The 23,196-nt window shown below is 40.1% G+C and overlaps 1 protein-coding gene across 1 annotated transcript in view; it reads right to left on the bottom strand.

The window, feature by feature from the left end:
• Positions 1 to 352: 352 nt before the first annotated feature.
• The window catches only part of JPH1 (junctophilin 1), a 124,492-nt gene continuing 101,648 nt past the window's right edge, over positions 353 to 23,196 (bottom strand). Inside the window, exons 4-6 of the mRNA XM_090040192.1 lie at positions 14,663 to 15,324; positions 2,893 to 2,988; positions 353 to 2,716 (exon numbers count right to left, since the gene is read on the bottom strand). Of these exons, the coding sequence (XP_089896318.1) occupies positions 2,908 to 2,988; positions 14,663 to 15,324 (743 nt within the window). The 3' untranslated portion in view covers positions 353 to 2,716; positions 2,893 to 2,907. The remainder of the gene's footprint in view (positions 2,717 to 2,892; positions 2,989 to 14,662; positions 15,325 to 23,196) is intronic.

Below are 23,196 nucleotides of genomic sequence, written 5' to 3' on the forward strand. Positions count from 1 at the left end.
GATTTAAAAATCTTTGCAGATTTCTTTCTACCAAGAGATATGGGGAGACTATTCACTCCCTGATTTTTAAGGTTTATTAACAATTCACTTAACGAGCATTATTCATGGATCTGAAATGACATAAAAATCCTATCCAGGAAGGTAGGCAAAAGAGAACAGTTGCATAATACAGCTTTCAACATATTTTAAACTTCTTCTGCTTATAAATTATATATTGCTTGGTAAATCCCGACTCATTTGCAGACAATGCCATTGACTTCAAAGGAGCCAGGATTAAATTTGAAAGAGGTATTTTTCAGGACAAACACTGTATTACACTGTTTGAGTAAACATAACAAAACTTATCTGCAACTCTGTTAATAACTATCTTTTTATTAGAGCAAATACAGTTGTGAAAACTGTACATTATACATTTTGGGTTCAAGAATTATAAATAGAGGAACTCCGTAGATAAAGAGTTAATTCTTTCACAGCAAGAAACTTTAGAGACAAAGTGACATAATTAAGTATATTGGCAGGCTTCATGTGTTGTCCAAAATGTAGTGTACATTATAACAATCAATTATAAATAGCCTTTCATGTAAAATACAGCTGTGCACATTTTAGAAAAATACCAACAATTTGTTTTGAGCTTTGTTTTTTTAAAAAAGCTTATAAATCGTACATATTTATAAATGGTACTATGTGCTTACTTAAATTTATAAACACTTTCATGAGTTGTGTTACCCATTCTCTCAAGCATAAAGTATTTTAAATAAATATTTAATAAGAATTAAATATGTCAGTTAGAAAATTAGCTCCTTTGGGAGGAGATGTGTGGTGGGCCGGGATGGAAGGAACACTTATCCATTAATCAAAGCTTACGCAGGTACTTTTAAAAATTTGTTCTAATTTTAAAAATCACTTTCCTAAATTTAAAGTAAAGCACAATTTTCTTTTACCCTTTAAAAAAAAATATACAAATTATTTTCATTTGCTCTCTTTCTGCTTTCTTCTTTATTCCACACTGGTCAAAACACAGGATTCTCAACATACTTCTGCAAAAAACACCACTGTGTTACTGCCCTGCTTTAAGCTGTTTCAAGGCTACACAATATTCAGTCCACACCTACGTTACTTTGTGCTGCATCAAAAGATAGCTAATGTAGTCATTAAGTAACTTCTCAATTAAACCATGCAAACAATTATAAAGTTTACAAACAGATTCAAAAACTATAAAATATGAAATCTTTTTCTAACAGAGATAAAATAAACCATATTCCATCCAAGCCCTTTGCTTTTTACGTTTTAAATTAAAATATTTACTTTCAAACTACCACACCACATACAGAGTCTTTAAGTAAATAAGCATGCTTTTGAGTCATATAGGGTACAATAATTACAGTGTAATGGCACATAAAAGAAACATGATCATATCATTGTAACAAAGGACTCTAAAACTACTTAAGACAAACAATCCAAATGAATTACTGAGGCTTTAATTTATTTTTTTCTGAGGTAAAATTATGGATGGACTTTAAAGACACTGAAGGCATCAGATTGATAACAATCATTTTAATAGATCTAACTGCTCTACCTGAATGTATTCAACACACAGCTAGTATTTTAAAATTCTGATAATTTACGCATATTAACTAGCTTAACTTTCATTGGCATTAATGTGCACTCAGATGAGACTATCTGCTGGCAAAGTATCAGTGTTGAAACATAATTATTCAAATCACCAACTACCACAACACCGGAGTCAGAAAAAACACCATGCAAAACTTGTATCTTTGATATTCCATCTTCCTTTTTTAATGTACTGATAACTGCCTGAAGATTCTCCCTTTTGTCTCTTAAATAATTTTGCTTGGTATTGACGCAAGCATTTGAGCATGTTTAGGAAGATATAAACAGCAGCTTAAAATTTTATCATTACCATATATTACCTACGAAAACTTAAAGTAAAAAGACTTTATAGGCTTAGGAAAATGAGTTTCAAGAATTATACCTTCAAATAAAAAAATATATGTTTACTATAACTCTCTCTTCTGCTTCTGCTGCTAGGTGCAACTAGTAAATGTTTCCAGGCTGGACTATGTACTATGTCATGGCTATACATCAGGTTTGATAAACAACAAATGAACAGAATCATGCACAAGCAAATGAAATTCAATCTCCCAGAACACTGCAGGAGATGTTAAAAGCAGCAGGTAATGGAATAAGACTGGTGAGTGATGCTGCTAACTATTTCTTCTAATGAGATAGGAGTGAACGCTGGAATCACTTCCACAGCAACAGAATCCTCTGGCCACATTCCTCTGGCAGTCGTTTTCCCATCTCCCCACTAAAAACATCAGACAGTAAAATAGTAAGGCAGCTGTTAGCTTCCATCAACAAAAAGTGCAGCTCCGTACATTTCCAGTTTAGTCACACTGCTGGAACAGATGGAGTAGCCAACGTGCTTCGCCGGCTGGGCTGCTTCAGCGGATTTGTTGTGCTTGTTTTCCAACATGGCTGCTTGCTTCAACTTTCAGAGGACCCCAGAGCCACAGATCATCAGCAGCGAGACTGATCGGGCCCCTGGCTGAATTTTCCAAGTTTCATCTCTCTTGCGTCTCATCCTAATTGCAAGCCTCCTTCCCTGTGTCTGAGTATGACTGGTGCCATTTAAAAGGCTGATGACACAACTGCAGAGAATTGTGGGCTAACACCACTAGTTGTCATGACTTCACTGAAGGGTCAAAACAGTTACATCGTTAAATAACTATGTTGAATCACATTCAGGCATAGCTAAAATTAAAGTGGGGAATATTAAAAGTTTGCAAATAAATGTTTATAATTTGAATGGGCTGTTTTTAAATTGAGGTGGATTACAGTGATCTTAAATGAAAACAAAACTTTTCTTACCTTTCCTAATTCCAATCAAGTTAGAAAATGGACAAAAAGAATGGCTAAACCAATATTCAACAGCATTACCAGGGCAATCATGACTGAGTTAGGACCCTGAAAATAAAATAAAATGGATTCTGATTACATTTTTTTTAATAAACATGTCAAATGAACTTGATGTAGCCCTAAACAAAGTGCAGGCTCTACAAGAACTGACAATAGCAAACATGTATTGATCCTGTCTTGACCATTTGACCTTCCTTTGGAAGATTAATTACATTCAAAGGTATAAATTCTGCTCTTGATAAACAAAACACTTAAACTCATTATTTCTGGCATTCAGTTGTGCTAAATACCATCTGTGTGCAAAATGCAAGGGATGCAGTAAAAGCAGGTGAGATTAAATGTGGTGTCACACTGGTTTAATCAAGTCAGGATTAAGTTGTTTTTCTGGGAAATGTGATTGTACAAATGAAAGCAAAATATTGCAGATAAAAACTATGCTAGGTTTTTATCACAAAATTCAAACCCAGCAATCTTGAGGTTAAGAATTAGAGCATAGCATTTCTTCCATTGTTTATGTTTCTTCACAGAGTCCAGTCTCTCTCTAATGTGGGAAATATAATTGTGAATAATGTAAAACCAGATACTGGAATGGTGTTTTTCTTGGAATTCCTCCTTTTTTCTTTTTTTCCACAAGAAATATGACCAACAAAAAGATATCAAATAGCTGCTAGTAAAATAATATCCCCCAGAAATCTCTCAGTAAAGCCTTAAATTGTAATTTAAACATCTGCAGAATTACAAACCTGCTTTTTCTCTTACTGAAGTTAAATGGTACAATTCTCTCATTTTATAAATGGAAGCAGTTAGTTTTGTGGAGAAAGATGGATGTTGAAACAAAAAGCACTAGCTAAATTTCAAAAGTATTAGAAAGCTGGTTCTTACTTTTTCTCTAGTGTCCAAACCTTTATATGAAACGGATAACAAAAGTTCCAGTCCAGCTATGCACAGCTTCTTCTAAGCAATGTCCTAATGGTCTCTCTTATAGTAATATTCATTTATGAATAATTTGGAATTTATACTTAGCAGAAGGTGATCCTTTTATTTCTGGTTTCTCCTTCTAAAACATTTGGTTGCTTGTGAGCAGGGATCCTGGTTTTCCCTGATAATCGTGTCCCCCCCCCCCCCATTTTCTCTGATAAATAAAATTGCAAATTCTCTGATTAAAAAAACCCAAATCCATGATAAAAATTAAAGGCACCTCTCTCCCCACAACAGCCTCGGCAGTCCTGCTCGTGCTGCTTACACACACGAGCTTACACAGACCAGTGTGACACTACCTGTGTGTTGCCCAAAACAGCCCCCCAGACCCCCCACATACACACACCCCACCCCACCCCAGCTGGGTGGGGGTGAGCAGCATGCAGAGGGGCACTGTTGGCCTCACACCCCCGCTCTCGCGCCTCCTGCACTGCTTGCCTAGAGCAGGGGTGAAGGCAGTGGTGCCCCACTGTGGGCCTCACATGCCTGCCTGGCCAGTGGAAAGGGGCGGGCTTGCACATGGCAGCTGCCACCGCAGTATTGCACCGTGCATCCTGTGCTTTCTTGTTGCCAGCAGCAGGCAAATGGCTGTGAGGTGTGGTGGTGGCAGTGCAGCCTCTGCGTGCATCCCCACCGCTCCCCCTGGCTGGGCGGCACATCTGCACATCACTGCCCTTGCCCCCCCCTTCCCTCCTCCTGGGAGTGGGCACAGAGTAAACTAAGGTGGGGGACTGGCAGCACCCCTTTGCCCCCATGCACTGTTCCCTCCACTCTCCCCACCTGCCCAGGCTGAAGGAGGGGAAGGTGTTGGCGAAAGCCCCACCAGGAGTGCCCATTGCCTGGCAGGCACTCTGTCTTCCCCCAACACATCCTCGCTCCCTCAGCTCCTAGCCAGCTTCCCCCCAATCCCTGTCCTGCAACCCTGTGGCCCCACTTACCTCTGGGAATGGAGAGTGATCCTGAGGCAGCCTCTGGTAAGTGAGAGCATTCGGTTCTGCCCTTTCCCCATCTCCCTTCCCCTCCAGGCAGGGTGAGGGGTTTCCCACCCCTTTTGCAAACAGCTCTTGCAGGCTGAAACTCAGCCAGCCTGCACAGCTCTTTGCAAAAGATGGGAATCCATGGGTTACATGCTAAAAGGAAAAATCCACATTTCTCCAATTAAATCTGTGGTTTTCTCTGTTTTCCCATGGGAAACGGAAAACCTGGATCCCTGCTTATGACCAACTTCCTCGGAGACCTGTACCTCTTAAATGTAAAGGCTAGAGACAGTCATTACACATAAACCAGTTTAAGTGATGAGAAACTGGTTCAAACCTCTAACAGAACAGATGCTCAGTGCACATAAACAAGTTTGAAAATGGCTGTAACTAGTTTAAGATGAACCTGGTTGAATGTAGTATATCAAACTTAACTGATCTGGGTCAAACTGGTTTATGCAATGTCTGACCCCTTGCTGGTTTAAGTTAAATCTGACTCCCCCAAAATCCTGGCATGCTCTCTGGGGGGGGTGGGGCTCTATTCCACAGCAGGGCTGGCCCCTCCCCTCTGCTCCCTGGCTGCAGCTCCGGCAGGGACTGCAGGCTGCTTCCCCCCACTCCCTGCTAAGCAGGAATTACCCCCTTCCCTCTGCCTGGTGGAGAGGTGTTGTTTTCTTAATGGGGCGATAAACACTGAGTTAGGAGTGATAAACACTGTTATCAGTTCCCTGCTGGGCTAATTGGAGCATCCTGCCAGGGCCTGGCCATGCCCCCTCTCAGCTCAGTGCTGTGGAAGGAAGGGAGGGTTGCTCTAGTGTCCCCTGATGTTTAGCCTGAGCCACTGCAGGCATGTGCCTGCATGTCTGGGATGTCTGTGCAGTTACGAAGTGATTTAGCCTAGCCAGGTTAGACTAACCTGCAAAGACTGAATTAATACAGACTCAGGCTTTTTGAATGTCTGTCCCTAGCCAAAAAGTGAATGTGCGTTGTTAGAGAAACAAGGAAACAAAAAACCTTCCAGCCATCTCACCTATACTGTTCGTTCCTAAGTACAAAAGGAAAATGCAAATGATCCACTCAAACTTTGGGCTATGGCAAGATCACTGGATTTAACGAGGGAGTAGTAGATACATTTGAAGTTTACATAGAAGTTTTTGTACTTATAGCAAAAGGTACCTATTGTAAAAATTTCACTGCATTCAAGGACGATAATAAATATTATTAACAACTACTTGATAGTTTAAAAAACTCCCACTGTAAATTTTTATTTCTTGGAGTAGGGTAATTGGAAGGCCTATATTAAATAAATGGCATTTGTGCCAAGACTATATCAAATGGTAGTCTTAATGATATAAAAGTCTAATCCTCCTAACACTTTTTACCCAGACTAGTGCTTACTATTGTTAGTAATTCTTTCAAGACAATGGGAACAGTACTTTGAATAATATGCAGTAGAGCTGGTAATAAGTGTTTTCAAGGACTTGATGCAGAGTACGCAATACAGTACAATCCACTTATTAAGAGAGCTGCAGAGAGGCCTTTATTCTTGGAGATATGAAGTAACAATTAACAGAAGACCCTGTTTTAGTGGTGCTACTGAGTTCTAGCAGGCAGAGAGGCCGTCAAATAAATAGAAAGGACCATAGAGATGGAAAGAGGCATGCTATTTAGACTTGAATAGGGATTTAGTTGTCTCTCTGCTCACCTAGTAACTTGGCAAGTGTGAAATACTGAGTGTGATGGCCCATATCATATAGTTAGCATAGCAGTCTCTTACCCTTGGTACTAAATGGTCTAAATGGCCATTTTTCACCTGCATAAATGTCCTTTTGGGCACTTATATGCAGTTTACCATTCCATTGCACTTTATTACTCTTATTGCATGAATGTGTAAGCATACATGCATATACTTAGCATATAGAGTAGACTGTGCACTGGCTGGACAGGGGCTGCACGCCCCATATAGAACTCAAGTCACCTGTTTCTTGGATGCATGGCCTACCCACTCACCTAACTGGAGCTAACATAAGGGAGGGCCCTCCTCCTCCTCCACCCTTCTGGGAATTCAGCCAGCATATGCCTGCATGTAGCTATGTAGCTGCCTAGCTAGTACATAGCCACCTGAGTGTGCGCAGTATACGTGTATATGCTTACTGCAGGGGTAAGTGTCACTGTTCTATGCAGCTGGGTAAGTGCCTTTTGGGGCACAAAGGGCACAGACCTTTGCTGTTAGTGTTTAAGAAATGAGATCACAGCTAACAGTAGATTGTAAAAAAGCATTTTGCTTCCTGCACAAATTGCTGCTAAAAGGTAAATGAAAATAGGAGTAAACACAACCTGTGTTAGACTGAAACTAAATCAGTAACAAAAGGTTTAGAGGTAAGATTTTCAAAAGTGACTAATGATTTTTAGTACTAGTTTCTGGAAGCCCAATTGTGGCACCAAAATTGCAAGCAATTTCTAAAAATCTTCCCATGCCACTAAATTATCTGTAGTTTTCCCACTTGAGCATAATTCCTTCTCTATCCCAATCCCATTCACTGGTACCATCTGCTGCTGAGTTTATACCAGTGACTTTGCTGCAGTTAACTCGAGATTTTTCATGCTTAGGTGTTGCCTCTGCCCCCTCTTGTCTATCAATCCTCCAGGATCTTCACATATTTTTCCCATGTGCCCAGAATGTCATTTACCTTCTCTTTCAGTCACTAGGAAAGAATTACAGAGTGGTTCAATTCATAGCTGCACAGAGAAGCAGTGCCCCGAGAAGCGAAAGTACCACATGGAGGAGAGCATGGTGACACTGAGGAACTAGTAACTCAAGTGAAGCGGTTGCTTCACATCATCTGATGAAGTAAGTCCACTGCTTATGTAAGTTTATGCTATAGATCTCTAATTTATGTAGTTTATAAGGTGCATATCTGCCCTGACTTGAGACTAACATAGCTAACTACTCCTCTCTCTTCATATCTAGGCCTTGCTGAAACCAGGTCCCATCACTCATATTAATCCTACTCTATCTGATCAGATTATAAACTAATAATGAGTAAGGGTTCAGGATGCTCCCTAGGGAAAACTGCTCTCAGAAAATTGCTCCTGCAGGTTTCAGAATAGATTTATCTCACTGATGTGGTATGTCCATACTGCACACCAAAGTACACCAGAGTCCTGAATCAGTTTGGGGCCTCTACATACCACAGTAATACTGGGCCAAGATCCGCAAAGTGAGCAAGAGTTAGGCCCCTTAATTCTACTGAAAATCCATAGGAGGTGGTTGGATACCTTGAAAGTGTCTTTTGAAAATCAGAGCCACAAACAATAACCAATACTGGGTGGAACTCTGACCAGTGTTTTAACCTCAAAGAAACCTTTGTCCTAATTCTAGTTCTACTCTGAGCCTTTGGCAAACAGAGATCATCTACAGTCAATGGGAGTTTTTCCTTTTGAGTTCAGCAAGTTGAAGTTGGGTTTTTTTCATTATCTATAAAACACCCTGAACTGTAGTCTGAATGGTATGACATGTACAAATCAGGTAGCATTTGGTTGAATAGTACCTTGGGGCTGAAGCTGAACTAGCAAAAGAAAGATAATGGGTGCTAGGGCTCAGCTTAGCAACAGATCACTATTTTACGGAAGCATCTGTCTTTCTGATGATCTCCCTCACAAGTTCAAACTAATGAAGATTAAAGGCAGAATCTATAGCAAGAGAGGGTCTAGGATGTAAAAGAAGAGGTCTTACCTAAAGGAAGTAATCTCAGGAAAAAGTGGCAGTAAAAATTATTGTTGCACATCTTAAATAAAACACGAGGAAAAAGGGAGCCATGGTGAGTGTAATACTGAAACTAGTGAGTTTATACTGTGTTGAGACAAATGATATCTTGTCCTGTTCATCCTGGTGTATATATTTCACTTCCTCATTTGATAATTAGTACTCTGAACCCAATGGAACTTCCTGAGGCATCTCAAAATGATCAGACAGTAATTCTAGATAGTTGTATTTTATATGTGGATATGCTATAACAAACCCAGTCTTCGCTCGTTAGACACCTATGCTCGGAGCATTAAATACATTAAGGTGAAATATCATTAATAAGAACCTTAATGCCCTGCAAGAGCTCAAAAAAGTAAAAGGCAAAATTAGTCTGTGCTGTCCAGGACTGACCAGAACAGGTACAATACAGGTGCCACAGCAGAAAAGATTTTGTTCTACATAAAACTGTCCTTCTATTTTTTAGGCAATAGTAAACTCTTGGGTAGTTAAACAGAATCAGGAAATGGAATTTCAGTTGCAATTTCTGTGTCCACTTACAGGACTTTCAAGAGTGCTGTACCTTCTGCTGTATCTTCCTACAATGAGGGCATGTCTACATGAGACATGTTAATGCGCTTAGCCTAATTTAATGTGCATGATGGGTGTGCATATACACGCACATGCCCTTAATGTGCATTAAAAATGGCGAAATTAGGCTAATCATGCCTAAATTTGATACTTGCAAATGCAGGTATCATATTTAGTCACGAGTAGTTAAAGTACATTAGCGCATGTGTAGACATGACCTGGTACTTACTTTAGTGCTGGGTCTGCCCAGCCACTAGGGGCACATGGCAGGGCTGCAGGGACTTGTTGCTAACTTTAGTGCCAAGTGCACTAACTATAGTGCCAAGTCCCTGCATGTGTAGATACCTGCCAAAAATTGCTTAATGTGCATTAGCTTAACTTAGCTTAATGCACATTAAATTTAGTCTCACTTAAATGACCAGGTAGACACGCCCTTAGGGTATTACATTGTATAACTATTAGAAGTTCACAGTGAAAGACTGATAAACCCCTATCACTTGATATTCTGTGTACAGTACTGTAATAGTCTTAGGTCTATGGGATAAATGTAGCTAAGTGCTCAGTGTGGTTTTTAAACCCCACTTATTCTATGGCAGTGGTTCTCAACCTTGACAGACCCTTGGAAAATGCCATCTCTTAATTTTCACTTGTTTTTTGACTCTAGAAAAATAAGAGCATTTCTTCTGTTGCAAAAAACTCAGAAAGAATAGGTCAGAATGTTTTCAACGTTATGAATTTTTATTTGAAATCTCCTGGTTTACCTTTGTGAATCATGCTTGCACACATAACAGTGCTAATGTTGCATGGCACCCTGTGGCACCCTTGAAAGGATCCTGTGGCACCCTGATTAAGAATCGCTGCTCTAAGGGTACTCTTTTCCATATAAAAGAGCTATGCCGTTTTTTCTAGCAGTTCCCTAATTAAGCCAATATGGAAACAAATAAGCAAAAGAATCATTCAGTGCTTGCAGGCAAAGCATAAAGCATTATCTCTTCATCCCTTTGACAATGATTTTAGCCTAATCTGATTTAGCTCCAATGATTTTTCAATTCCTAGCTCAATGGATGGGTAACAGTAATTTACTGATGATCTCTGTTTGCCAAAGGCTCAGAGTAGAACTAGAATTCGGACAAAGGTTTCTTTGAGGTTAAAACACTGGTCGTGAAAATTAATGAGAAAAATCTTCAAGCAGCATTAATGGCAATTATGTACTGACCCTCTTCCTCACTCTGGTAGTCTGGTGGGCTTATCCCTTGTTGATTTACTTCTTTTACAATTTAAAAAAAATGCAAATAGGCAAGAGAATTTACACAGTCTAGTAACATAGTACATATGCTGGAGAAATCAGGATAAACACACATTCTTACAGAACATATATATTTTTACATCTATAGAAAATGCCTTCATCATGAGAATAAGACCTTAAGCCATAAATTCCTTCCTTTCACACATACCACATATGTTATCAATACTGATGTGTTTAATGCATTTTGAGAGAGGCAGAGGGACAGATTCTACATCAGTGGAATAAATAAACACATAAAGATATATAAATACATTATATTCTCTTAATATCCTCCCTACTTCTAGTGGGCCCTGCCCTGGTCATTAGAGAAGGTAGAATTTGGCATGCAGAGGGGCTCTACCAAATAATAAAGTCAGTGGTGGGCACTGTTCCCAGTCTTGGTTTGGTTTGGGAGGAGTGGTAGAAAAGATAAGATTTGGCTTGAAATACTTGTAACTGGGCTAAGCCAAAAATTTTAATGTTAGACTGAAATTCTGTTCATTGGTCACTTGAAATTTGGCTCCTTCATGGTAGTGTATGATTCATCCACATATGTAAAGGAACTTTACAGCTGCAGCATCACACTTGAAAGTTCAAGTTCAGCTAATTATCTATCATCCCCACCTTTTAACCCCTGGTCTCTTTCAGAGTCTATGCCTCCCAGGGTAGAGTCCTTGTCCTGTAAGCATGGCCTGCATTCTTTGTTCCTAGGAGCATGTCTTGACATGTAGCTGTGTTAAAACACACATCGTTTGCTTGCATCTATCTTACCAGTTGATCCAAGATGCTCTCTATATCAGTGATCTGTCCTATTATTGGCCACTTCCCTAATCTCTGCAAACTATATAGGAAATTATTTTGTCTTCTTTTGGGTAGTAGATTCTGGGACAAGCGCTTATCATAGCCAGACCCCACTAGAAACAAAACTGCTTAAAATGTAAATGGAGAATCATCATTAAGACATCAGTTAGCTACATTTCAATACACGGTTTCTTTAGCCAAAGTTGTGATGATAAGTCAAGTGCCCTACAGAAGTCAATCAAATTTGTAACCTTGTATAAAAATGCAGTCAATTCAACAACATCTGTTTTCTTAAAATTCCCCTGATTGGCAATAATTAACATCTTTAGCCTGTTTAAAATATTGGCATGTTAGCTTTTTTTCTAATCCTGCGGAATTACCCTAAGTGCAGTGGTTCTCAACCTTTTTTGTACCAGGACCCATTTGTAAACATCAAAGGCCAGTCCCAACCCAGTGCCCCTCACTTCTGACCTGCTGCTCTAGCCCCTCACTTTTGGGTCGTGACCCACAGGTTGAGAAACACTGTCCTACTGTTCCAAGGCTTATTGAAAGATCAGCATTAATGATGAAGTAAGCCCCTTGGCCAACTCTTTCAAAACACTTGGATGCCAGTTATTCGGACTGGATAATTTACAAACGCCTAACTTTAAGAGGTCACATTTAATATTTGCTGAAATATTTACTGCTAGAATGGAAAGTATGTCATCACATCATCTACCTTTCTCTCACAACAAAGAAAAAACTTGTTTGCATTCTTATTGACAATTTTATCATTTCAGAACTGAATGTCTAGGCATAGTGGTCTAGATACATTTAGAAGATACATTTAGAAGATACATTTTCAAACTTTTAATTTCCAGACATATGTCCATTTAATATTTCTATTAAAAATAAAAAAGGAAAACCAAATTTTTCATTTTCAAGGAAAAAATGATTTATTGCCTAGATTAAAAGAATACTCTTCACTTTTTGTCTAAATTTGTGCCATTTTTGAGGTGCAGTTCAGTAACATCCCACCTGAAATGTTAATACACTTGTGAAATCCTAGGTACTTCAATGGAGATCTATGTATTCTAGTTGTTAGATGAGAATGGACTCAGGCATCTGAAAACACAGCTGTTGTGCATACTCAGTGTACACTGTTTTGAATGAGAAGTGCATGCACGCTGCTGGCTGAATCTTGTCCAAGTCTGTTTGGGATTCACAAACTGTGCATATCTACTTCTCTCTGAAGGCCTGATTTGTTAGGTTACCGCCCAGCCCAAGGCTTGGTCATATATGGCCTGTGGAACTTCCTGTCTGGGATACTGATGATCCTTTTCCCTGCTGCCAAACAATGTAGCAAAGGCCCACCCTGGTGGCCCATGCTCTGTGTCCGATCAGGGGTCCATGCAGCTGGGTGGAGGGTCACCCACTGGCACCATGCAACCAGGAGAAGTGGTGGCAGAAGTGGCTGTGTTGGGAGTACTGGCCCATGTTGGTTGACCCGAGCCAAGTTGCATAACCTTGTTGATACCTAGGCTAGCCTGTAGGTTAGCCTAATAGCTAACACACATTTCTTGGAAGTGAGATGTGGGTTCAAACCCTGCAAGCTGAAGAAGGCCTAGAATCCAGGCCTCTCATTTTCTGAACAAGCGTATTAACCAGAGGGCTACTGGGACAACAATGGATAGACCCTCTACCTCTTTTGATTCAATAAGGTCATGATGTTACTGGCAATATTTGGCTGTTTTTTGGCAAGGATACCAGAATCACTCAGTTTGGGTTGGAGGCTGGCAGGTATCAGGGCCCAGCTGCAACTGTTACTTCTTTCCAACACTGTGCTGAGGTACAGCACAGTGAAAGTCCTCCTTTACTGGAGCTCATACCGCCCAACTGTGGTGCAACACAAGCAGAGCTCCCATTCCCTGGAGCCCCAGGTAGTTGACTAGTATGGAATAGGGAGAGCCCCTCACTGCCAAATCCATGGCTCTGTAGGCTGGATGCAAAGGCTCTGCAGACTGGCTCTGGGCTAAAGGTTGAATGTTGCTTACCCCTTCCTTAGATCATTAAAGCCTAGCCAGTGGCTTTGGGTTGTGACTCTCCCACTAGTACAAACACCTAACTCAGCTTCAGGGAATTTACTAACTGCAGATGAGAAGCAGAATTCTAGACACATGCTGCTGTTTCAAACTGCCTGTCGGCTGTCCTATGCATCACCCTGTGTAGCATGATGAATGCTGTATATTCCATTTAAAAGGCACTTGTGGATCTCCATTCAAGTTATGGAGACCCAAGATGCATAACTTGTTTTTGGAATTCCACTTATGGAATGTGCATGACTTAACTCTAAGTGACACACTGTAAGGGTGAGTCGCCATTATGATGTACCTTCAAGTCGGCGCCTTACTCCTTAAATTACCTTGCATTAGGCCTGTAATGACATTTAATATTTTTAAAAAGCCTGTTAAATAGTACACTTGTTAATTTTTAAATGGTGGATTATAATGTAACTACCAGGTCAAAATATCATCTTCGTAGCTGTTTAATGACACTTTTTAACAGGGAATTTAATAGCATCTAGCATATAGTATATATAGGCTGATAGAAAGACTGCTTTTTATATGGATATTGGGGACTAAACTCTTCTGGGGTGTAACTCCCTTTAGGTATTTAAGAATTTACAATGAGAACAATTTTGGCCTGTTATTCCTGTTCTGCCAAAGTTGTAAAAATGAACACGGGTCTTCTGAGTGATACGTTATAGTAGCTTTATAACTATTTGTCCAATAATCTATCATTACTTGTTCAGCAACGGCCCTCATGGCTTTGGAAATTGCTTTTTACAAGGCCTGTACATAATGGTCCCTATGTGGATAATGTTTACATGTGAACTGACTGCAAAGTTGCATTGACATTATAAACAGTTTGATGATAGTTATCAGTGAATCCCACTGGTACTTTAAACATTAATGGAAAATTGTGTGTTAAATTCAAAAAAATGGATTTTTGTACCATTTTTAGAGATCTGTTCAGTAACTACTATGTTCTGACAGCAATCTAGCTGTATAAACATCATGGCCAAAATATGCAGTTGAGAAAGTGCAATAAATATATGTTAAGTGCAGTTTATGCAAAAAAGATGCTTCTGTGTGCAATGTTCTTGCTGTTATAGCAATGCACAGAGATTTATTCTAAAAACCTGCCACTATCAACATCTTGACTTGTGTATTTTCAAGAGAGACACCAGTGAGAGCTGGAACTCCTATTTGGGCATAATCCAGCCTTTCTTACACAGATGAAACTCCTACAATGAGCTTTGTACAAGAGATGCAGTGAGACCAAGGGGTGGTCTATAGTACTTACCGAACACACATCCACTTCTTTTTCCACTGATGAATGGGACTCATTATTAGCTGGATTCTTTGGTGCAGCAAACTCAGGTTTCTTTACTTTTGTATCAGGTTTGTTTTCTTTGGCTTCTGGCTTAGTCACAGATCTGGCAGGACTTGACTTCTGTGGTGGTGGTATCCGTGCAAGTGCTGAAGATGATGGATTGGCATCTTCATCTTCTCCCCTACGCTCATGTGGATGCAGTGTTGGATTTGATTTTACATAGTAGCCATGGTAATGATCATGCAGCTCCCCATTCCCTGTACTGCTGGGATTGTGGTAGGTTGAAAGCTTTGGCTGATATTTCACAACTACCTCCTCCTTCACAGGTGCCTTTGAATACAGAGGCTTGTTGATTGTGGGTGTTATATTCTCACTAGCTAAAATCTTTTTTTCTTGATTGAGTCTTGCCCCTGAGCTGGAGTTTTGACTTTTCAGCTGTTTTGTAGGAGAAGACTTAACAGGAACAGGAGGGCTGTGCCTTGGGCTTGCTTCGGGAGTCCCAGGTGGTGTAGTGCCTTTTCGATAAAAATGAGGAGACTCTTTGGGGGAAGGTGGTTTTTCCTGAACCTTTTCTTCTGGTTTCTCTTTAACCTCCATCCCTTCTTGAAATTTTTGTTTGATATAATCAGGGCCTGCAAAACAGTATAACAAGATCTTAAGATCAAAACAAGAGAAGGACCTGACAGCAAAGCTGTCACATGGTGATTGTGGATCTGGAACACCATGCTGAAATACAGAGATAAAGTAACAACTTGCTTAGTTAGGGGCTAGTTTATTATAAGGCAGTTACCAACAGAAATTCTTTATGTTTTGCCTTCTACTTGGTGACTGGGCTTTTTTTACTACTGGGTTGATCACTTTATTGTATCAGTCTTGGAAAAGGTGATATAAAATGCACTAAATCTGTTTCCAAGTTACTGAATGGCTGAAGTTTAATTTGTTTCATATACACATCGGCTATATTTGAGTTCTTTATCTTGTATACCAATTAGTTACCCTTATCAAGATCATATCTGTTTTTTTCCTAAAATTGAAATAAGAATCTTCCCCTTGGTCTTCACAGTCTATAGGAGGATACAACTTTTGGCTCGGTTACATGTATGTGTTTTCATTGCCTTTGTCTATGGGTGTATTTTTCTGTATAGTTAAGACACATTCTTGTATAGGCATTGGCTCTAACCCCCTCACTCAGCCATACCCACAAACTCTTGAATGTGATGCTAGTGCTTTCAACTAGCATTAGTCAGATGGCCCCTCTGCAGCACTACACTAAAACCCAAGTGAAACTTTTATTTGAGCTGAAAGCACAAAGCTGTTGAGGAAAAAGACTAAATCCACACTAGTACTGGTACCTTTAAGGCAACTCTTATCACAAGCTCAGAAAACAGGCAAGCTCTCACAGAATTCATTTGGAAAGAGCTTTATAAAAAAGCTCAGCTAACTGCATCATGGAGAGCCATGGAATGTGCTCCTAAAGGTTCTAGGCACATATACACAGGTGACTGGTGCCAGTGTGAAGCCAATAAGCTGGGTATATCTTTCAGTCTGGCTGCCCACATACAGGTTAGACTGCTCCATTTGCTCATATATGCCTGTTGGTGACCTGAATTTATTCTGCATAGATTTAGTTGTGAATGCCAGGGAATGCAGCGGAAGCTCAGATGTCTTGCGGGAGTTAATTCCACACCTAAATCCAGCTCCCATGAAGTTCGGGAGCTTTTAACACTGATAAACAATTGTGTTTACAATAAAACCAAAACAACCCACGTGTCTTTTTTATTTATACTCTTTTATAATAATTTCCATAAATAAGTTGCAACTGTTGCTTTCAGGATTTGGGAATATAGTTGCTAATATAATTTTTTTCTGCTTTTGCATTTTCTACAAGGTAGCCTTAGTTGAGTTTTCTTTCATGATGGAATTTTGTGGCTTGACTGCATTCATCATTCTTTTTTGTATACTTCAATTAAAGAGACTTTAATTGACACAAGAAAGCAACATTTAGACAGATCCATCAGGAATGCATACATTTTTCATTGCTGGGTAGATGGTAAGGAGTGGTATGAGGGCATGGGAAATATTGAATGGGTCTTGCCCAGGACAAGAACTGTTTGGTGTATAATGTATTTGGGTGGGGAAGTCACAAGGTTTCTTAAGTATCTGTAAAAGTTGGTAATGGAAACCACCAGTAGCTGGGGATGAAGGCTGGGTCTTAGACAAGTCAGGATTTGTTTTTACAAGTAGTTTGCTGTTGGTGTCTGGGGATTTTGGGAACAAAGGACAGAGGGAGTGGAGTAGAGAATTGGTGAGATTCAAGCAAAGGAATTTATTTTTTAAATTATGACCTCACCAAAAAAGGAAATAGAGAAGTAGCCCATGTAAAGCTATTATTCTATAAATTCACTGCTATAGTAAGAGATCTTTGAAATTCCACATCCTCGAGGGGTTTTCCTTCCCTCCAGACAAAGAAGCATTTGATAATACTGAGCTCCATGAAGGATTTTTATGCCCAAATACTATCAAATTCCTTAATTTGGTGGGTGCCAGGGGACGTGTATTTATCTGTGAATGTACAGTGCATAGAAATAGGTAAGAGAAAAATGTGACATCAGACTTGTTTACTGTGAAGGGAGATTGTATGTACTCTTCCTTTACAAGGAAAAAATCACATATAACAATTGTATCAATATCAAATGATACTGATAGAAGGTGTTATGACTTAACTTTTACATCTGCATGCTCCTGTAGTGACATGTAGCAAAACTGTTGTAGACTTGTTTCATTCAGGTTTAAAGTTAGACCAGTTTAGCTAACCTGTATTCTCACAGAATCATGCAGCTATAACACTTAGTGACTTGCAGTCCCAAGCAGCAACTCCCTTTTTAAGATGGTTACAATATCCATTTCTGAAAAGCCTTGAGAGCTTTGGCTTACAAACTGTGGCAAATAGTTAACAGTATTTTTAAAGAGCCATGCCTGTTTATGTATAGCAAAGCCTCATTAAAATAAACACTTTATAATCCACAGAAAGTGGAATCTCCTTCATCACCTAGAAAATTTTAATAACAACGTGTTAACCTGGGTCTGCAGCATGATTTCAAATGATTAATGTCCTGAATTTTTAAAACATGTATTACATTTTGTTTACAACACTGTCCCTAAACATTCAGAAGCATAAAATTGTTTCGACAGTTATGATATTCTGAAAAAAATGTATGTTTCCTTTGCCTTTTGGTTCCTCAGTCTTTATACCACATTCTGGCCATGTTTCCATGCTTTTCTCCACATTCATGAAGGCTACAAATGTTCTTAAAAACAAGAAATCAAGCATGTAATTGCTTGTTTCCAGAAGCTTGGCCTGTAATAGAATACTACACAGAAATAGTATGTGTATCTTACTGTCAACAAGTGCATCCATTGGACCAGGTCATTATATTAATATATTACCAAGGTAAGAGTCTGATGGTGTAACTCAGATGGCATGACAACATATTTTTATGCTATGTATAAAGTTCATGTAGTAGTTGTAGTAGCGTATTTTCAGTTGTTCTTAAGGGCTGAATAAGCTTTTACATTCTAGTCTCTCCATAGCTATTTCTGGGTGACCTTGGATAAGTCACAATTTCTCTCTATTTCAGTTTGACTAACTGTAAAAAGACAGTCTAGCAGATGCAATAAATTTACTTGTTTGTCCCTGCTCCAGAAATATTTTCTGTCGTTGAAAATGAGGAGTCAATTTTAGCACAGCAGAATCTTTCTACCAGGTAGCGATTGTTTTGATGTGTTCCCTCTTAGGGGTTACTTCTCAAAGTGTAACTCATTAAGGGTCAATCATGGGTTTTCAATCTGGGACCTGTGAACAGGTTTGAGGAGCACAGGTTTTAACATGTTAACAATGGAGGTATGCAAAATGTTGTGAGCCACTGGTTGTTCTGTGAGAAAGAGGCTGACTCATGCAGCATTTGGAGACTAGCTAACTGGGCCAGGTTCTTCAGGGGCCTCTACACAAGGAGCTCTATCAACCTTTTCAAAGATAAAACATGCATTCTTCTATGTTAATTCCATCCAATTTGCTGGTGCAGGGTGGAGGGAGGGTTAGTCTGAGGTTCTGCTCTCACCCTGCCCTTTTAACAAACTTTGAAAAGGTCAGCAACACAAGCAGTGTTACTGAAATCTCACCCCTCACATGGTTGCTCCCACCACAACAGAATAGATGCTGTCAGTCCTTTTGCCATCTCTTTTCCTGCTCGAGTCCTAGCCACAATCTTAAATACCTTTAAAATGATTTGGATGGAAGGTACCATGCAAAAATGCTAGCTTGACGATCACCTGGCATTACCTATGAAAAAACAATGTAACTGGGTTATAATTGGAATAATAGTAACTAAAACATAAAGATCAATGTGCTGTGCATCCTCAGGAACTGCTTGTTGTTTGTAGCGCATGGAATCCATAGCATGGCAAACAACACACCTGATTAGTTTACCATAAACCAGGAGTCAGGAACATTTTGGGGTAGAATGCCAAAAACACCCTCAAACCTTGACTTGTAAGATGTTGGCGTGCAAGGTTGGATGATAAGGGAGCCACAAGAGGCCTGATTCTTGTTGTAGTAGCACAGCCCTGGCCCCCTCCCCACTGTCTGCCCTGAGGTATGTGCCAAGCTGAATGCCTTTGTGTTCCCTCCTCTGACACCTGTGCTGGGGGTTGCCTATCCCTGCCATTATCCAGTTCTCCCCTCTGCAACAGGGGGATGGTAGCTTAAAAAAAGAAGATCCTGTTTAGAGAAAATGAACTTTGTGAATATTTTAAAAATTTCCTAGAATACAAAAACTCTTGCTTCTAAAATCTGGAGAAATTTAGGATAAAGGAATGAAATGGTTAAATATTAGCAGGCAATTGCAGACAAAGAAAAGGTGGTAATGCTACTTTACAGGACACAGAATATCATATTTAAACTACAGCACAGGCTGATAATATGCAATTCCATTTCACACTATTTCAGTTATAATTACTAGATAAGCATACACCTATTCCTGTCTTAACCAAAGTACACATTATATGACATCACCTAGATAACTTTAGTGCTGTATAAATAATATAATATTAATTGCTTTTGGACCCAGTAAATTTAACTCTTAGCTAATGAATAGTATAATGTTAATTTCATGATAGTTTACTTAGGGCTTAGCTGACAGTGAGTTGACACAGAGTCCCAGATATAATGACAGCATCAAACCCTGCACTTACTGAAATTGGTACAATGCTATGTCTGCAATTTATTACTATTATTTATATAACATTACAGGCTAGAGAACATAGCCAAGATTGGGCCCCTATTGTACTGAGTTTTGGGTGTTCCCTTTGTAAGGGAAACTTTGTAAGGACAAACTGATGCTCTATGTAGCTTTATAATCTGAAGACACAAGACACCAGGCAGAAAAAGGAGGCATCGACTCCTGTTTCCTACAGATGAGGAACTGAAGCACAGAGGGCATTTAGAGAAATGCTCTGGGAGTTGGGGGTGCTTTAATTTGGGCGCTTTAATCAAAAGAGCCCAGAGTGTTATGTGTATCAGTGTCCCAGCGCTGAAAAATGGTGATGGTGCACTTTGAACCAAAGCTCATTAAACAAGCTTTAATTTAAAGTGTCCCAACACCATTTTTCAGTGTAGGGACACTAATACATGTGACCCTTGTGTCTGCTGGAGTGTGGTAATTATCATGATCCTGCAGACTTGATTGAGTCTGCTCCAACATGCTATAATTACAGTGAGTCGCAGCAGCCCCCCTGCATGTGTATAGGAGCCCAGAGAGATCATGAGCTCCCATTTAGCTATATGAACAGTTCCACTGAATTCAACAGTAAGTTATCACTGGGACTCTCACATGTTTAAAGCTTTGCTTGACTCTCAGAAAAACAGATATGTCATGTCTTTGGTTCAGGTAAGAATTATGTTTACCAAATTAAAAAGGTAATTATTACTTTCATTCTGGTCTGGAAGAAAGAAACAGTAAATAACGATTACGTCTATACGCAGGTCTTTGCCATACATTGTGCCCTGGAACAAAGCAAAAACACAAGCTGGTTGCAGCAGAAGCTGAAATCTTGTCATTTAAGCAACTAAAGATCTTTTTGTACAATCAGTGTTGCTACCACTGACTGTTATGTGCTGTTTGAGGAATAAGCTAGTGAAAAATGTGATTTATTATTCTGTGAAATGATCAATGTTTTTCTGTAAAGCCACAGCTGCCAACAATACCTCACTCTGTCAGTGAGAATTATTTGATATTCTATCAACTGTTCCTAAGACATGTCTGACTACAAACTGAACCCATCAACGATGCAAAGGGTCTCTTTCCTCTGAGTCCCCAGAATGAAGAATTCTCACTGACTTCAGCAAGGTGCTCTCATATTAGGGCTTGCAGAATAGAACTTTTAATATGTAATCATCAGTCCTCAGTGGTCAGGATAACAACTGTGGGTGATGGAAATAAAAATAATCTTTCATCAGTTGTTAAACTAAGTATTCCAGTGAGTCATTCTGAATGTAAATAACTATATTCAGTAAACTTTAGAGACAGGATTTTTTTATTATTACTTCATTGTGGATGTGAGTGCATAGAAGGAGGAAGAGCTATAATTATAAGTCACTATTGCTTTTGTTTTGTTTTATTCTAATTTTTCTAAAGATTACAGTGGGAACAGGAAAAAAGAACTTTTAACTGCTAGGCTGCCAGGTCGCCTTCAGCACATGTCAATGGATAGCTTTTCAGTGGCAATTGTAAATGCGCTGCATAAGGACCCAAATAATTATTTTATGTATTCATGAACTTATTTATTTATTCTGTTTACATGCTGCCCTCCCCAGCAAAAGCTCAGGGTGGCTTATAATAAGAGAACAAACTATTGCATTTACTTAATGCTAAGACAGGCTCCCCCCACCCCCCGTTCTTCGAATCCAATACAAGGGCAGGGGGGAGGGAGCAGGTGGCTCCTGCGGCTCTGCCCCCAGCCCCTATCCAGGGTTGGGGCTGCAGTCACAGATGCTGTCTGCCCTTCCGCCCCCACCCCCTGCTACCTCTGCACTCTGTCATTTCCCTCTTGCCCTTTCCAGCCTCTGCTCCCCGGCTGCTCCTTGTCTCCCCACAGCCTTACACTTGCTTCATGGCCTGAGCATGGCTGCAGTCCCAGCCCAGCCCAACCTCACAGGAGTGGTGCAGAGCCTGCATAACTGCTACAGGGGCTGGGCTGGGTCTGTGTTCAGTGGCCTAGGTGAGAATAGGGACAAAGCTGATGCAGTGTAAGGGTGGGGGGAGCAAAGGCTGGAAGGGAGTGGGGAGCAGAGGCTGCTGGTGGGGGGGGCAGTTAGAGGGTAGAGGTGGTAGGGGAGCAGGTACAAGCAGGAGGTAAGCTGTTTGATTTCCCCATACTACCTGCCCCTCCACTGGACTTTCCCCTGTAGTGGTGGTGGTGTAATGAATTAAAGATAAGATCCCAATAATTAGATTCTACACATGGAAAATGATAAGAAATTTATAAATGTTCCATGTAGAATCTAATTATTGGGTAGTGTCTTAAGTTCAGGGTCATCTTAGTTTCAAGTAAATATGGTAACTTATAAAACAGGGGACTATGGCCTAGTATTGCATAAGCCATTGAGATGCCTGCTGAAAAGGTGGGCAGCCATTTACATCATGAAGATGGGACTATTTACATGTGTGAAATGAGTTGCTGGGCTCAGCTGGACTGCAATACCCCTTACTACAATTGCAGTGGGACTGGCAATATTTGGAAACCCTCCAGGCATTCCCAACAGACCAGGCAAGGCCCAAATAGGAGCAATGGGACTAGGCTTAGGACTTGGAGTTACATCTACAAAATACCTTGAGTTAGAGGGAATTAGGCTCAAAATATCAACACATCACTTTAATTGCCCTGGCCCCCAGTGGAATCCATAGCTCTGAGTTAGGTAGGCTAAGTCCCTATAAAACACAGGTGCAAAACTAGGTGTCTAAGAATGGGACTCACAGAAGGGAACATGCTGTGTGCAAGTTAGATGGGAGCCTGACTCTGGGCTGGAGGAGAAACACTTCCCTCCACTTAAAATTCACAGCTATTAACTATATTCTGAGGTGGTGCACCTAGGCAGATCAGTGCTTTCTTCCATAAAATACACCAAGAAGAGGAAGAGGTGGAAGTGGTGTCTGTGCCCACATCTGTACCTTCTGCTTAGCTTATAGCCCAGTGGTTACAGGAGTTATCTAGGATGTGGGAGATGTAGGTTCAAATCTTCTTTACCTGGAAATTTAGGCCACATATTTAGTCCTTGGTTGTGAGGCCTTATAAGATAGACTTCTCAAAAAATCTCTTGTGGAAGTTGTTTCAATGTATATAAACACTTAAATATGTATTGGGGTGGGGGGTGGGTGAGAGAGAGGATGGCTCCATAGTCTGATGCTTATGGCACTCAGCTGAGAAATCCTGGATTCAGGCCCCTCCTT

The sequence above is a fragment of the Crocodylus siamensis genome, chromosome 3 (genome assembly GCF_052110815.1).
Source record: "Crocodylus siamensis isolate JL-2025a chromosome 3, ASM5211081v1, whole genome shotgun sequence".
NCBI lineage: Eukaryota > Metazoa > Chordata > Crocodylia > Crocodylidae > Crocodylus > Crocodylus siamensis.